Source organism: Hyla sarda, chromosome 5 (genome assembly GCF_029499605.1).
Source record: "Hyla sarda isolate aHylSar1 chromosome 5, aHylSar1.hap1, whole genome shotgun sequence".
Lineage (NCBI taxonomy): Eukaryota > Metazoa > Chordata > Amphibia > Anura > Hylidae > Hyla > Hyla sarda.
The window spans coordinates 343,824,641-343,842,758 of record NC_079193.1 but is presented as its reverse complement, the minus strand read 5'-3'; the positions used below and the strand labels follow the sequence as shown (position 1 = coordinate 343,842,758).

Genomic DNA, 18,118 nt, shown 5'->3' with positions numbered 1-18,118 from the left:
GTTACTTAATAAAGGATGCCGGTCGACATATCTGTAAGAATCCCTAAAGGGTCCAAATCCATGGAGACAGTGTTTGGTCTACAGTTATCTCCCCCGATCCTCACACGCACAATAGGCTCAGCTATGCATGCATGTGTTCTGTATAGGGAGAGGGGATTTAGCTGCTGCCAGACATCTCTAACAGCTGCTCATCCTCCAGAGAACAAAAGGATGGGCATGTTGCATCCAGCTTACATGACCCTTCCCTCCACTGAGATCTGCCGTCAAGGGAGTCCGTAGGCCCCTGCAGGGTTATATCTATAACTAGGCCAACAAGGCCCAGGCCAAGCCCGCAAGATTGTGTTTATTCTGTATTTGTATTAGTGTGGGCACTTAAACGTCACCTCTTACTGTTAGACCGGGGGGGGGGGGTTGGGGGGTATTTGTTGGGGCGCCACAGGCAGTTTATAATGAGAGCAGTCTAGGTTGCCGCACCATTTTAGTTCACTTTGGTGCTGACTCGCTAATATGGAATCCAGGACACTTGCCTGGATCCCTGGATTGATGCTGAGCTGGCGGTGCTGCTCAGCTTGTTACGGATCCTATGATTAAAGGTAAAGCAACCATTCTCTTATCTATATGTATTGAGACTGCCCCTTCTGGAAAAGTGCTGCCCTGCATTCATGAGGAGCAGTCACTGGCATGGTGGATCCCCTGGGTTCGATGTGGTGGGGTTTACAGAGGAAGGGGTGGGTCTTCAACAGGAAAAGGTGTGATCTTAATAAGAAGGGGCGGTACACAATGGGTTAAGTCAGACCCAGAGTAGCATAAAACTTAAATAAACAATCTGCATACACAATATACATTAGATGGTTGGTTGATCCTGCCAAAGTTGGACAGATTGTACTCTAGTGTGTATGGCCATCTATGGAGGGGACCTGTTCACTATATGTCATATTTGCAGCAAGACAAACTGATTGTCTAATGGGTTGTAGATGAATCCATACGATGGACTGGACCTCCGTGCCCTCTGATTTTTACATGCATAAACCTGGGATTTTCTTAATGGATTCCATCACATCAGATCAATGCAATATCTATCACATGCCTTGTTACAAACATTGTTTAAAGGAAAGGGAAGAATGCATGCCATCATATAGGGCCACCAAAAGACCATGTGTACCAGTTTTGACAGGACAATACCAAAAACTAGGGTACAGGATTTTTGCATACCCTTTCTGAAAGTGGCCATATTCAGGGCATTCCCAAAACAGGGCTTAAAGTGGTACTCTGGTGCTTAGACATCTTATCCCCTATCCAAAGGATAAGGGATAAGATGCCTGATCGCGGGAGTCCCGCCCCTGGGCACCCCCCCCCCGTGATCTTGCACGCGGCACCCAGTTTATAATCAGTCCCTGGAGCGCGTTCGCTCCGGGTCTGATTACCGGCGACCACAGGGCCGACGGCGTGTGACGTCACGCCTCCGCCACCGTGTGACGTCACGCTCCCCCCCCTCAATGCAAGCCTATGGAGGGGGCGTGACAGCTATCACACCCCCACCCATAGGCTTGCATTGACAGGCGGAGCGTGACACGGGAGCGGAGGTGTGACGTCACACGCCGTCGGCCCTGTGGTCGCTGGTAATCAGATCCGGAGCGAACACGCTTTGGGGACTGATTATAAATGGGGTGCCGCGCGCAAGATCACGGGGGTCCCCAGCAGCAGGACTCCTGCGATCAGGCATCTCATCCCCTATCCTTTGGATAGGGGATAAGATGTCTAAGCACCGGAGTACCCCTTTAAAGGGTACCCCACTGCCCCAATGTTTGGAACATTTTGTTCCGATCGCTGGGTACGGGCTGCAGGAGGTCATGATGTCACGGCCACGCCCCTTTGTGATGTCACGCCACGCTCCCTCAATGCAAGTCTATTGGAGGGGGCGTGGCAGCTGCCATGCCCCCTCCCATAGACTTACATTGAGGGGGTGTGGCCATGATGTCACGACCTCCGCAGCCCACACCCAGTGTTCGGAACAAAATGTTCCGAACGCTGGGGCAGTGGAGTACCCCTTTTTAAATGTCCAGATTTTGACTTCAAATTTGCCACCATACATGGTCTGTGCACAAGGCATTGTTATAAGTATGAGCCTAAGGAGTGATCAAGGGGTGTTAAGAAGTGTAACTGAGAATTTCAGCTCTGCCACAACTATATCAAATTCGTCTTATAGCGGAATGTGTACGTTTACAGTTTTATTACCAATACAGATATATTGTTCCTTTCTGCCGCGATCCTACGAGGACAGAAAGCACAAAACACCTTTCTAAATAGGAGTGAAAATCAATACTCGTATTGGTATGGAGATTCAGAGAGAAACTGTATCCCCTCAAATGGATTTCTGCCTTGGATTAAATACATGAAGTCATCATAATGGACTTATGGAAATGTAGAACATATAACTCAATTCCAAGAGCTTTCTACATATTGCCCCCAATATCTATTGGAAAATGTGAAAAGGGGAAATGTATATGCACAACTGGGGATTGTGGGTAATGGTGTCATGTGGGATCGAGACGGCAGTAGAAGAACTGCTCTGTTTACATTTGGAGGAAGGTTTTCTGTATGGGCCATTTGTATTATGTATTTTATAAATGGAGCTGGTGAACAATTTTTGTCAGGTGTAGCTGAGCGGGGTTTGCCGTTGTACCGCTCATAAAGGTATCCTGATGTGTACAGTGAAATTTACTATATTGGTTTAAGCTGGAGAATAATCTGGTTAATTAATCAACGAATTGACAAATTTAGCTCTGCTACATCTGAAATGCTGAAAATCTTGGTGATCTGTAAGCTGATTATTTCGGAGAGTAGAATCCTCCTTGGTTAAAATTTCCTTAGGTAAAGTCTTATTTTCTTCTAATTTATTTTCCCTTCTTTTGGGAGTTTGGAATAATCATCCTGTGCCCCTGTCCTTCCTCACTAGGCCGGGGGGAGCTCACTAGTAGCACTTCACATAAAAAGCCCACTAGCAGCCTCCTGACACTGTGCAGCAGTCTGCAGTCCCTACGGGCTACATTCACATAAACAGCGGTCAGGACAGCATCATTTTTCTTCTTAGTTTTTTTTTCTTCTTATAATAGTTGGGGAGGCCTTCCAACTATTTGCGTTATTTGAAGATTTTCATTTGCCAGCTGGGGAAAAAAGTGAACTCAGGACTGCTGGTGTGTGTAAAGCAGTGATGGAGTGCCCCCCTACTACACAGACTGCTTTGTTGAAACAAAAAAATCAGCAGTACAACAGGCTTAAAGGGGTACTCCGCCCCTAGACATCTTATCCCCTATCCAAAGGATAGGGGATAAGATGTCAGATCGCCGCGGTCCCGCTGCTGGGGATCCCCGGGATCCCCACTGTGACACTGCGCTATCATTACAGCACAGAGCGAGTTCGCTCTGCACGTAATGACGGGCAATACAGGGGCCGGAGCATCGTTACGTCACGGCTCCGCCCCTCATGATGTCATGGCCCGCCCCTTTCAATACAAGTCTATGGGAGGGGGCGTGGCAGTCATCACGCCCCCTCCCATAGACTTACATTAAGGGGACAGGCCGTGATGTCATGAGGGGCGGAGCCATGACGTCACTCTGCTCCGTCCCCTTATCGCCCGTCATTACGCACAGAGCGAACTCGCTCTGTGCTGTAATGATAGCGCAGTGCCGCAGCGGGGATCCCAGGGCTCCCCAGCAGTGGGACCGCGGCGATCTGACATCTTATCCCCTATCCTTTGGATAGGGGATAAGATGTCTAGGGGCGGAGTACCCCTTTAAAGGAGAACTTTGGTGGAAAAAAAAGTATCCCCCCTATCCACAGGATAGGGGATAAGTAACTGATTGCTGGGGGTCCGAGCACTGGGACCCCTGCGATCACCAGGATGGGACCTCAGTGCTGTCACTGAGGTGCGCGTCACGTCTACTGGTAGATGCCACGCCCTTCATTCATTCCTATGGGAGCGCCGATGGTTCCCGAAAGCTGTACTCAGGTCTTTTCAGTGCTCCCATAGGAATGAATGGAGCTTCTTACAGAGTGCCAGAGTCCCGTTCCGGTGATCATGGGGGTCCCAGCTGTGATGTTCCAGTACAGATACATGTTCATGTACTACCTGTAGGCCCTGTCAAGTTGAGTCCCTCTGTGACCTGGGGGCTCCCCTGCAGGGATTCCCCTTGTTCTCCTGTTAATTTCTTAAATGTAGTGTATATTCCTTTAAGAGCATAGACAGGGTTGTTAAGTCTAGATAGTATACAGGATCTGTAGAGATCTCAAGGACCTGTGTGAGTAAGCCTGTCACATGTTATGTTATGCAGTTATATGATTTGTTACAACATGTACTCCCAGAGAGCACCAGCTTTAACCTATGACCCATAGCTTGACCAATGGCCTTAAGTCCAGCCCCCCCACTATATAAAGGGGTTGCCATCTATAATTATCTCTCTTAGACCCTACCATTTGATCTGAGAACAAGTCTTTGCTGAAGCAGCTACCAGAGGCCTTAGAGACAAGTGTTCAGCATCTGGAGGCCACAAAGCTCCAACTCTCCAGGAAGTCTACAAATCTATGTCTGCTGTCACTACAAATAGTCAAGTCCTGCACATAGTACAAGTCAAGTCTAATTCCAAGTCAAGTCTAATTACAAGTCAAAGTACAAATATTGGTCCTCTGAGTCCTGGCCACCTCTCTGGGAAATCTGTCCATAGCTGTGAAGATAATAACACCTGTCTTCTATTCAGTAAAGCCTCCGATTACCCTCAACTGGCTGTGGACTCTTTATTCACTACTAGCCTGCGGGATAGCGGATAATCCGGGCGTGTGTTGTTCCGGAACCCGAAAACCACACTGGCGTCACAAACACACAGGGGTTAATACCATCCGACCCCCGGGGTTAATAACATCTGATCCCAACACTCATCACCGCAACACCCGTGGCCCTGCCGCTCACCACAGTGGCACTCCACACAGCGCTCAGACCCCCCGCCATCAGTTACTTATGCCCTGTCCAGTGGATAAGGGATATGTTGTTTTCTCCTTTTAAAGGGAGTTTATCAAAACCTGTGTAGCAGAAGAGTGGGGCAGTTGTCCATAGCAACCAATCAGGTTACTTCTTTCATTTTCAACGCGGCCTGTGAAAAATGAAAGGTGAGATCTGATTGGTTGCTATGGGCAGCGGCACCACTCTTCTTCTTCTCAGGGTTTGATAACTTTCGCCTAATGTTTTAAGTTCATATGTATAGGCAAATAGGCTTAATGGTTACAACACTCTTTAGTGGCACTGTACACTTGAGTATCACAGTGATCTCAGGTCAAATTTGCCCTATGGCTAGGTTTCCACTTTCCTTTCTGGTCAAAAAAATGCTACGATCAGATTTTAGCTGAAAGTCAATAGGGATTTGTGAAACTCCAAACCTACTTGGCATTTTATCCTTTTTGGTGTTTTATTTTTTCACTCCTCTTTTTGGTGTCTTTTTTTCTAACACTTTTTCAAAAGCGAGACTATGGCGTTTTTGTTTAGTTTTGGGCAAAATCTTGGCATATCTTTCCCATATGCCATGTGGGTCTGGCCTTTTCATTTTGTTTCCCCATCGTTTCTGTGATAGAAATTCTTGAGTCACATAATGAAAAAATCAAGGCAAACACTAAGACTGAGAGCTTCTTTATCCAATCCAAACCTGTTCAGAGGAAAGTTGCTGAGGTTGCCCATAACAACCAATCAGATCGCTTCTTTCATTTTTCAAAGGCCTTTACAAAAATGAAAAAAGAAAACTGGTTGCTATGGGCAACTCAGCAACTTTTCCTCTGGACAGGTTTTGATAAATCTCACCCTATGTCTCTTGATCCCATAAAAATAGCTGCAGCAATATACAGATGGAGTTGGGAGGGGTCTGGGAGCTGCTAAGAGTGATCTGGTATGTCATGTCAGCTGACTATTCCACAGAAACATGTAATGGTCTGAATTTGGTCACATGATCCAGGTACAGTAATAAAACGCATGGATGCAGCTGTGCTGGTGTAAAACAGATGGCACTATAGGACTAGTGATGGGGAGCAGGCTTTATGTGGACAAAAAAAAACTGGAGTGCTTCTTTAACTGTTATATCGACAATAAAGTGTATGTATGTGATGTGTGTGGCAGGATATTTGCGGTTACAGTATTATTACCCAGACCTAGTACAATAAAGTTTATATGTAGAAATTATACCAGAATTATTGCTGCCCATAAATATGTGTGATATATGTGAATATAATGCAGCGCTGTTCTTGCTTGCCCTCCTGGCCTTCTAAACTGACTATGCACATTTTATTTTACAGCCAGTTATGGAGCTAATCCAATATGCAAAGGTTGTCTGGCATGCTCGAAAGACAACGGGTGTATTCGCTGCCAGCCGAAATTGTTTTTCTTTCTGCGGAGAGAAGGGATGAGGCAGTATGGAGAGTGTTTACATTCCTGTCCTCCTGGATACTATGGACTAAGAGCACCCGACATGAACAGATGTTCAAGTAAGCCGATTTATTGCCTATCTTTGTGTTTGATCTGATGGTGACGGCCACTGATCGAGCTCTTCCTCTGCCATTTATCATTCTAAGTTATTGCTCATACGTGTGCCGTGTACAATGAGCTCCAACTTATCGAAAGCTTCACTGTTTTGATTGATGGGAACGTCATTTCACTTACAATACCTGAAATGTGTCGACTATGATTGACCAACCATGTCAATATTATATGTATAGACATTGCAGTAGAGGATGTGTGCTTTATGGTAACATTAATACATGGAAGTCAGTTGACCAAGAGATGCCAGATTATAGTCTTTAGGAAGTAATGGAGTACAGGCCCAGAGGAGAGAGCTTTATGTATGGTGTTACTATTCTGCATTACCTAGGCCTCCAGCAGCCTAATGGAGCAGTTAATAAAGGGGATTTGCAAAACTTCTCCCACCCAAAGATACTGCTGCATGGCAGAAAGGACAGTTCCTGAGACCACGTCTGATACCTCGAAGGTTTCTTGCACTTGTGTTAATTCCATTTCTAAGAGACATGTACGATCCTTTCTTGGCATCAGACTGTTGCCTCAGCAAATGTCCTGGACAACTTGCAGCAGCATCTACCCATTCCCAATCTCTTATTTGGCAAAAGAAAGAGGCACGGTACATACCCTTTAATTGTCCCTCCTGACTGTCCCAGTCTACACAGCAAAGACAAGTGAGTTGCAGAAAATGGGAGCTATAAATGTATAAAGCTCCAATAGCCAAAGTAAAAACTAGAGTATTTCAATAAAGTGTGTATGTATGTATGTATGTATGTGTTTATTTAAAATATATATAGTGTGTGTTTAATCTCTCGCCAGAATTTGACAGGGAAGTCCTGTCTGCCAATGGGAGAATGCATTCTGTCCTTGGCGAATTGCTGCGGACTTACATTTTCCTTACTGATTATCCTCAGCATGGACATACCCTTAAAGGTATGTCAACTGGCTCCAGAAAGTTAAACAGATTTGTAAATTACTTCTATTAAAAAATCTTAATCCTTCCAATAATTATCAGCTGCTGAAGTTGAGCTGTCCTTTTCTGTCTGGCAACAGTGCTCTCTGCTGACCTCTCTGTCTGTCTCGGGAACTGCACAGGGTAGAAGAGGTTTGCTATGGGGATTTGCTTCTACTCTGGACAGTTCCCGAGACAGGTGTCATCAGCGAGCACTTAGACAGAAAAGAACAGCCAAACTTCAGCAGCTCAGAAGTACTGAAAGGATTAAGATTTTTTAATGGAAGTAATTTACAAATCTGTTTTAACTTTCTGGAGCTAGTAGATATATATATAAAAAAACGTTTTTTCCTAGATAACCCCTTTAAGGTCACAATCGTGTCCAAAAGTGAAGAGATGGAACGTGTAAACTGAGCACCGCAAAATCTATCAAAATCAATGGGCGTGCGGGTTAGAATCCTCAGGGAATTTCCATATTTCATGTGACAATTCCATGTGGATTCTCTATAGCGTGAACCATGCCTTAAAGGGGTTGTCCAGTGAAAGAAACCACATGTGCATGGTGCATCTCACTAATATAGTGTTGTTATCCATAATGCGCAGATCTTCCATATCAGCTGTGTTCTCTGGATTCAGAGAGCGTGACCGGTTGTCACTGCTACAGGCCAGACCGCACAGCGCAAAAGAGAGATCTGTGCATTATGGCTAATAACATTATATTAGGAAGCTGCTTTTATTAGACTTTTTAACACCATTCACAGATAGTTTCCCTTTTAAAGCAGTTGTTCAATGAAAGCTAAGGGCAGGTGACCCTGCTGTCTGTTTCTGAGTATACAGGTGATCTGGCAGGTGATGCTGTTTCTAACGCTTCTTATCGAGTGACAATCTGTTCAGCCATTCAGGAGATATTCATCTTGTTGCTAATATGGTTTTTACTTCTTTACTTCTGGAGGCGGCTGCTTTTGTATGTGTAATGCTTTCTACTGACCAGTTGGTGATAAACCTGCCCCCACAGGTGGATGACTGTGCTTTTTGCAGGAAACTCAGTCTTATCTCTATTCATGTTTAAAGGGGTATTCCGCCCCTAGACATCCTATCCCCTATGCAAAGGATAGGAGATAACTTATCTGATCACGGGGGTCCCGCCACTGGGGATCCCTGCAATCTCCCTGCTTCACCCGACGTTCGTTAAGAGCGTCAGGTGCAGCACCGGAAGCTCGTTACGTCATGGCCGTGCCCCGCTCGTGACGACATGGCCACGCCCTACAATGCACGTCTATGGGAGGGTGCTTGACAGCAGTCGTGCCCCCTCCCATAGACTTGCATTGAGGGGGCATGTCTGGGGTGCTGCAGCCGAGATCAGCGGCGTGTCATTGATCCTGGACCCTTCCTTGCAGGTGCCCTTTGGCCCGGAGGGGAAGGTCTGTTGGGAGCCCCTCTCCTTGGAATTGAGGATTTTATATATTCATTTTGGAAACTCTCTAGACATTACACCAGACTATTGTTCAATACTGGGGTGCTGTAGTTCATACAACCAGACTACTGTTTTAGGAAATGTATCAGACCACATAGCTTGACTGATGTTAATGTACATTTCATAGAGGCAAGGGCATTCGTACAATAGTGGCAGACCATGCTGCTGCCATGGTGCCCATGGAGTAAGGGATCCCATCCTGTTTCATCCCATTCCTTTTCCTATTGATAAATAACTGTGCATATCTCCTTTCTCCAGGGAATTGCATTGTCAGCACATTAATTCAGGGAGGTATTGCCCAATGGGTCATGAAAAGCAAAGAGGAAATATCAAAACTTTGATACCACAATAAGATGCCTTCATCGATATTTGCCATTGGGCACATTCTTCTATTTATACCACTGCATAAAGGTAGACAATGCAGCTGCTGTGGCATGTTTGGAGAGAGGGAGACCATCCTCATTCCCAATGCATTGTTAACCAGTAGAGATGAGCAAACTTACAGCAAATTTGATTCGTCACAAACTTCTCGGCTCGGCAGTTGATGACTTTTCCTGCATAAATTAGTTCAGCTTTCAGGTGCTCCCGTGGGCTGGAAAAGGTGGATACAGTCCTAGGAGACTCTTTCCTAGGAATGTATCCACCTTTTCCAGCCCAACGGAGCACCGGAAAGCTGAACTAATTTATGCAGGATAAGACATCAACTGCCGAGCCGAGAAGTTCGTGACGAATCGAATTTACTGTAAGTTCGCTCATCTCTATTAACCAGCATGGAAGGAGGGCATTTGCCCCAGATCCTTAAAATGAGTATAGAGTGGAAACCAAAACCAGTCAATTTTGTCCTTGGGGGCAAAACTGGCACCACGATGGCAGGCCCATTTTGATTCTTGCTATGGTTCCCTTCTGGAATATATATATATATATATATATATATATATATATATATATATATATACAGCTACACTTAATTTACAGGGGACGCTATAGCTCATACAACCAGTCTTCTCTATAGGGGGCATAATTTTGCAGGGAAGTTGGACTTCATTGGCCTTAATTGCTCATTCTATGATTCCAAATATTGTTGTATCCTACCAGCGATTTGGAAGGCATTAGAAGGGTGAGTTGTTGCTAGACATCCCAGACGGAGTCGTAAAAAAAAAAAAACCTCTTAATGTCACTTTGTTTCAATCGTCTTTACCAATCCTCTTTGATGTGACTGCAAGTTTAGCATAGTTTACTAATCCCGCCTTTGTTGAGCCCCGTGCATTAACACATCATTTATGTAATTTGCTTGTAAATTGTCCATATTTTTGACTCTATCATTTCGACTGACCTTTGAGCAAATTATTGCTGATTATTTGTGTCAAAGTTGTTACATGTAAACCTGAGTGTTATTAGGATTAGTGCAAGAAATGTTACGAGCCAGCGAGACGTGATGGGGGTGGAGGAGACCTAACGGATTGAGTTACTAAACTGAAAATATCTGTTATTAATAAAATGTTAAGAAAAGTGAAATAAAACTTTTAAAGTGACACTCTTTTCCATCCAGGGTGCTACCAGCTGCTGCAAATTTACAACTCCCAGAATGACACATACGTCTTAAAATTTTGCATTAAAATATTGCAGTTTTCACACTGAAACTGGAGTGTATATATTGGACTGAAATGTCTTATTTACTGAAACTTGTTTGTCAGCTTTACTGTGTAGGCTAAGACAGAGTCTATGGCAGAGTCTTTTCATGTCATTGTAGGCTATGTACACAATTGGTAGTTCTGTTAAATCTAACGCAAAACTGCTCAGGGGTGTTAAAACTACAAAAACACTGTAGGAACCCTGATGGACCCAGTTTTAAACCAATCAGGTGCCTTTTTTATCGGCTATTCTACAGTTTCCCAACCAGTGTGCAGGGTGCAGCAGAGTCCTATTGAAAACTATATGATTCGGCTGCAACAGAATTATTTTTTTTCCACCAAATTCTGTCATGTGAATATGACCTGGTGACTTGTTGGGTGCCACGATGGGAGAGGAACCATCACCTTACCAGACACATAACCTGCCAACTCCGCCTTTCCAACTCCTAACATACAGTGACTTGTTGGGTGCCATGATGGGAGAGGAACCATCACCTTACCAGACACATAACCTGCCAACTCCGCCTTTCCAACCACTAACATACATGGGAGAAATGGGACCCCATAACAAATATCAATGTGGGTCTCCTATTATGTCCTCTTATTTTGCCCCCCCCCCCCCCAGGACAGAAAGATCTGCTGTTATTCCCCTTTTGCTTTGGTCACTCAATACCCCCCTCCATTTATTTGCTGACAATGCAGGAGTTTAGTTTCTTATCAATAGGAGAATGGGATTAACCAGAAAGGGGCCCCCTCTTTCCAAGGGCAGTATAGCAGCCACATTGTCTGCCTTTATGGTACATACACCCTTATTTCTAGCATGGCAACAATTCTACTTTGTCAATGCACCCTCAATGGCAATGCAATGACTGCCTATGCGTTTAGAGTCTATTTACACGTAGTAGTTAAAGCTGCAGATTTGATGTTTTGTTCATTTATTTAGTTTACATTGAACTCTGCAGCTTCAAATCCTGCGCATCAAGAAACTGTACATGTGAATACACTCTTAACACCTTCCTGCCTACATGTTAACGCAACTGGACGTATGCATACATCCTAGTGTTCTCCAGCTCAGGGCAATGCACTGCAGGAGTTTGGCGGAGGGACCGATCTCAGCAACCTTACAGTCCTGATCACGGCATCTATGGGATTGACAGGGGGAGGGGGCTCCCCCTGTTCACCAACGGCAATCCCGCGATGCGATCGCAGAATCCCGTTGGTTGCCATGGCAGCAGAAGGCCAGCTGATGATCTCCTGTCTGCCTAGTATGGCAGCCTATGAGGTACAGCCATAGGCTGGATAGCAGAGGCTGAATGCCAGTGTATACTGACAGTTATACTACTCACCGATAGTTATACTATGCTGAAGTACTTCTGTACTGCAGCACAGTATAACAGATAAAAAGTGTGAAGTATAAAAATAAAAATGTTTTGTAATAAATTAACAGTGTAAACATTTTTTTTTTTATAAATTCCCCTTTCCCAATAAAACCCTTTATCACCTCTTCCCCCCCCCCCGAAAAAAAAAGCCACCCAAACCTATACATAAATGGTATTGCCACGTCCGTAATGACTTGTACATTAAAACGATGATGATATTTATCCTGCACGGTGAATATCGTAAAAAAACAAACAAGCAAACAAAAAAAGAAGAAAAAAAATGAAAAACATAAAAGTGCAAAAAACTTTGTGCAAGCAAATTTTGGTTCAAAACGTGAAATAAAAAAGGTCAAAAAAAAAAAAGAAAAAAAGAAAAAAAAAAAAAAAATATATATATATATATATATATATATATATATATATATATATAATTTTTTTTTTTTTTTTTTTTTTTTTTTTTCTCTTCCTGTACTATATAAGTTGGAAAGGCTGTAGGCAGTAATCTAATTGTGTGTATTATAGGTTGTTTTACCCTTTTTACCGCAACTTTATTTCCTTTACAAATTCGTTCAGCCCAGATTAGTCCATTTTTAAGGTATTGTGCTAGGCAAAAAAGTACAGTGGATTAAGTCTCGCCGGAGGGCATGATGCATGACGTGAAATACAAGTGTAGCGCAAGTGAAGAACAAAGGCTCCTTTACAGCTATATGGCATCGTCTTTAGACTTCCCTATTGACCTTCAATGCTTTTATATTTATATATTTCAAAAAAAAAAATTTTAAATACACACACACATATATATATATATATATATATATATATATATATATATATATATAGTTGAAAAAAAAAGCCTGAGGGAGCTCCCAAATGGTTATTTCAGAAGTTTCTGTATTTCGCAGACACAATGAGACCGGAATGATTTATGCAATTGACCAGAGGAGCAAGTATTGTGCCATACGAAATGAGTTCCAAATGCACGCCGCTGTAACTCCATATGTCTGCTGATAGTTTGCATCGATGCCGAAAATAGTGTTTCAGAAATGAACCACATATTCCCCCCCCCCCCCCCATAATGTACCTGATTTATAACGTGTGCGCCCATTGTTCCTCTAGGTATAAAGTTATATGGCTGTTTAGACAATTGCTCCTTTCCACCCCCCCATCCATTAGGATATCCATAAGGATACAATTTTCTACTACTTACTATAATTCTTTATATATTATGCAATGACTTTTGTTGAACCCGGTGTTTATGTTGTATTTTCCTTTAAAGTAGGGATTTTCTGACCCCTAAAAATAACTTTGCAAAGTTCAATATGCTAATAAAAGTTAGTGGAGTTCTAATATATAAATAGGTAAAAAGTTCTACCAGTGTTTCTGAACCAGCGTGCCTCCAGCTGTTGCAAAACTACAACTCCCTGCATGTCCGGACAGCCTTCGGCTGTCCGGGCATGCTGGGAGTTGTGGTTTTGCAACAGCTGGAGACACATTGGTTGGGAAATACTGGCATAGCCGATACAAAAGGTTATATAACAGGGTCCATCTGGTTTCCTTCAGTGTTTTGGTAGTTTTGACACCACTATGCTATTCCTGCATCAAAATGAACAGAGCTGCCAATGGATCTTAGAAAAAAAATCTTAAAAAAAAATAGAGCTTTAAACACCATTGTGCTCATAGCCCACAATGACATGAGATGACTCCGCTTATATGGTCTAATTCTATACGGTAAAGTTGACAAGCAAGATTCAGTAAAGACATTTCAATCTATTGTATACGCTCCAATTTCAGTGTGAAAACTGCAATATTTTAAGACTTCTATGTGCCATTCTGGGAGTTGTAGTTTTGCAACAGCTGGAGGCACCCTGATTGTGAAACACTGATTTATACAAAGGTGTGGTACTTTGTCGATTTCAATTCTGCCTTTAAAATACTGATCAGAGAAATACCATAATGATGTAGCATTTGGATTTCTTTGTGTTATGTACCCACTCCCGATTTTGGCTAAAAATACTGATCAAAGTATTGTGTGAACCCAGTCTATGCGGTTCTAAGGTGCAGTGGCATCACCAGGGGGGCATTCTACCTGCTATCATAGCCACATATAGGAAAGATGCCTTTGCGTATGTAAGAGCTTCTTCATTGGCCAATGATAGTTTTGAAGTCTGTAAAGTCAACAATTTTCTTAAAGGGGTACTCCGTTGGAAAACATTATTATTATTATTTTCTTTTAATGAACTGGTGCCAGAATGATAAACAGATTTGTAAATTACTTCTGTTTAAAAATCTGAACCCTTCCAGTACTTATCAGCTGCTATATGCTCCACAGGAAGTTCTTTTCTTTTTGAGGTTCTTTTCTGTCTGACCACAGTGCTCTCTGCTGACACCTCTGTCCGTTTCAGGAACTGTTTAGAGCAGGATAGGTTTGCTATGGGGATTTGCTTCTACTTTGGACAGTTCCTGACATGGACAGGGGTGTCAGCAGAGAGTACTGTGGTCAGACAGAAAATAAATTAAAAAAGAAAATAACTTTCTCGGTAGTATACAGCAGCTGATAAGTACTGGAAGGGTTAAGATTTTTATATATAAGTAATTTACAAATCTGTTTGGCTTTCTGGAGCCAGTTTTTCCAATTTTTTCCACCGGAGTACCCCTTTAAAACTTTTTTTTCTAATAATAGGGATACATTTAACAGAGACATGTAAAAAGCATTGATCAGTTGGGGTCTTAGTGCTCAGACCACCACGGATAATTTAAAAAGAGTTGGGAGAAGTGCACAATATCGTGCACTCTCTGCCTTTTGTGTAAGCTGTAGGAGATGAGTTCCATAGACTTATAATGGAGTTGGTCTCATGGGGATTGCAGCAAACTGGGTAGTGAAGTGCATAATTGCACACTTTTCCTGACTCAATCGTGAGATCATTGGGGGGGCCAGACTTTTAGACCTCACCCAATCATAACTTTTAACATGTAAGTTGTGCGTCTGACACCCCATAACCTGAATGCTCAGCTTGGCCAAGCATTCATGTGTTCTGTATGAAGAGAGGAGAGGTGAGCCGCTGCTAGACTCCTCTGAGGCTTCTGCTTTGGTTTTTTTCTGCTGTTTTTCCTGTTAAAAAGCCCCAAAAAATGCCCTGTAATTTTGTACTTCCTTTGCACTTTTTTTTTATTTTTTTAAATAGTGAGTTTTAGTCTTGGCTTTTTTTTTTCCTTTTGGCGTTTTTCCTCCTGTGTTTTTATTATGTCAAGTCATGTGATTATTTCATCATGTGACTCAAGGATTTCTATTGAAGTCATGAAAAAAAAAGTTAATGCTACACCCACATGGTGTTTTATTTTCTTCCCATAGACTAAACTTCTATAGGCGAGAAATGCCAAGATTTTGTCCCCAAAAAAATAAACTGCCATCGTCTCAATGGGGGAGATTTATCAAAATCTGTCCAGAGGAAAAGTTGCTGAGTTGCCCATAGCAACCAATCAGATCACTTCTTTCATTTTTCAGATGCCTTTTCAGAAATGAAAGAAGCAATCTGATTGGTTGCTATTTACCTCTGGACAAGTTTTGATAAATCTCCCCCAATGATTTTGGAAAACTGCCACTGAAACCAAAACCACAGGAAAACACCAAAGATGAGTGAAAAATGCAAAGTAGGTTTGGCATTTCATAAATCCCCTATCAGGTCGCTGCGTTTTTTACCCAAAAAATGCTGTGGCACATATATAGTGTTTATTTTTTTCTTTTCTTTTGGCCGTTTTCGCAATAAAAATAAAAATAAAAAAAGTGGAAACCTAGTCTGATGGCCGTTTATCTCATCCAACGAGGACATTATCTCAATCAACGAGAACATAAGAATTAGACAGGTGAAATCCAACATGCCTGATCCATGTCTTCCCCCGACATAATCTGTCATGGAAAAGTCTAGAGGCCCTATATAATTTAGACAGTTGGATGGTCTTGCGCACCAATTCAGCTGATGTCACGGCCACGCCTCCTCATATGTCATTATGTCACGCCCCCTCCCATAGACATAAATGGAGGGGTGGGGTGTGACATCACGAGGGGGCATGGCCGTGATGTCGCGGCTGCTGCTCCAAGCCTTCTGACCCGGATGTTCAGAAGACTGGGGCACGGGAGTACGCTTTAATGAAGAAAGCTGCACCCTTGGGAGAAATAATTTTAAAATTTTTCTACTACTTGACCTTTTTTTTTTTTTAAATGTATGTTTATTACATATCCTAGTAAAAATACAAAGGGGGAAAGCTAATTATTCCATTTCTGTTTTAGGGTGCAGAATCGAGAATTGTGATTCTTGTTTTAGCCGAGATTTTTGCACTAAGTGCAAACCAGGATTTTACTCTCACAAAGGACGTTGCTTTGAGGAATGTCCAGAGGGATTTGCTCCTTTGGATGGCACCATGGAGTGTGTAGGTGAGTGAAAGTTTTCATACATACGCAGTCACCTTGGAAAGTATCATCTAAGCTGTTCCGGTCTTTAGTGAGATCTTCATTAAAATAAGTTCTTCTCTGTTTTTCTTGTTGCTTTTCTCCAGATGGGTGTGAGGTGGGACCATGGACCGAATGGGGAACATGCAGTAGGAATAACAGAACGTGTGGGTTTAAATGGGGCCTGGAGACAAGGACTCGACAGATTGTAAAGAAGCCAGCAAAAGACACAATCCCATGTCCAACCATTGCTGAGTCCAGAAGGTGCAAAATGGCCGTCCGACATTGTCCTGGAGGTAAGAGAGATTTTAGTAGATAGATAACGAGATCATTGCTTTTTATTAAAAAACTAGCTGAGTACCCGGTGTTGCCCGTTTTTTCCTACTTAATCCTTGTGGGGAAGTAAAAGCAACATAGGAAGAAGTACTTGTTCTCATAGGCCGTCCTCATATCCCAGGTGGGGCTGAGTTGTGATTAAGAGATTGTAGGCCAAAAATAGGAGGCATGGTTTTGTGAAAGTGGTTGTGACTTGCCAGCTGGACCAATGCACAAAAAGGGTAGAAAATAAAGGGTGTGGCTTGAATTGTGGGCATGGCTTTGCGAGATGGGGTGTGGCCTGACTGGCGCACTCACCAGGAGATGCAGAGCTTGGAGTAAGGTACAGGAAGTCCTATATACTTGCATGGGACTTAAGACAAAACCCCCATCCTTCAAGTAAAGGGGTAGGTTTGGCTTAAAGGGGTACTACCGTGGAAAACTTTTTTTTTTTCTTTTTTAAATCAACTGGTGCCAAAATCTTAATCCTTCCAGTACTTTTTAGGGGCTTTATACTACAGAGGAAATGCTTATCTTTTTAGATTTCTCTGATGTCATGACCACAGTGCTCTCTACTGACCTCTGCTGTCCATTTTAAGAACTTCCAGAACAGGAGAAAATAATCATAGCAAACATATAGTGCTCCTGACAGTACCTAAAATAGACAGCAGAGGTCAGCAGAGAGCACTGTGGTCGTGACATCAGAAAAATCTAAAAAGATAAGCATTTCCTCTGTAGTATATAGCCCCTAAAAAGTACTGGAAGGATTAAGATTTTTAAATAGAAGTAATTTACAAATCTGTTTAACTTTCTGGCACCAGTTGATTTAAAAAAAAAAAAAAAAAGTTTTCCACGGTAGTACCCCTTTAATATATATAGATTATCTAAACATCACAGATTTTTTTTATTATATCTTGCTTGTGCTTTCTTTCTTACTCGTGGAAAAAAAAATCATCTGTCTTGGCCATGGTATTACTAGTACTGGTTCCTTGTCTATGTAAACCATTCATCACCAAGATCATCACTTGATTGGTTCCTGGTCTTTTACGTGTTGGATAGGGGTTTTTGTGTCACTAAAAAAACTGGACTAGAGTAAACGCCAAAAATCCCATAAGATCATGACAAAGATTTACCCCAAGCTTCTTCGCCAATAATTGTTTTCATTAAAACATGGTAGAAGTGCATTTTTCAATCAACCATTTATTTTCTATTGCATAATGGAAATTTAATGTCTAATTTATAAAAGCCACAAGTCACATTTTATCACTTGTATTCGAGAAGTGGAAATGGTACAATTGTGCAAATCTGTGGAATGAATTGTCATCTAAGTGACTTTTTTCTATCCGTGCAATAAGCGGAGGGGTCAAAGTGTGCAA

The 18,118-nt window shown here is 42.6% G+C and overlaps 1 protein-coding gene across 2 annotated transcripts in view; it reads left to right on the top strand.

The window, feature by feature from the left end:
* Positions 1 to 18,118, top strand: part of RSPO2 (R-spondin 2) — a 140,841-nt gene that overhangs the window by 92,650 nt on the left and 30,073 nt on the right. Inside the window, exons 1-4 of one of the 2 annotated variants that reach the window (XM_056518630.1) lie at positions 5,921 to 5,993; positions 6,331 to 6,519; positions 16,269 to 16,412; positions 16,535 to 16,723. In XM_056518630.1, coding sequence (XP_056374605.1) covers positions 6,438 to 6,519; positions 16,269 to 16,412; positions 16,535 to 16,723 — 415 coding nt within the window. In that variant the 5' untranslated portion in view covers positions 5,921 to 5,993; positions 6,331 to 6,437. Of the gene's footprint in view, positions 1 to 5,920; positions 5,994 to 6,330; positions 6,520 to 16,268; positions 16,413 to 16,534; positions 16,724 to 18,118 lie in introns of those variants that run through there. The other variant, XM_056518629.1, reaches the window with a different exon arrangement.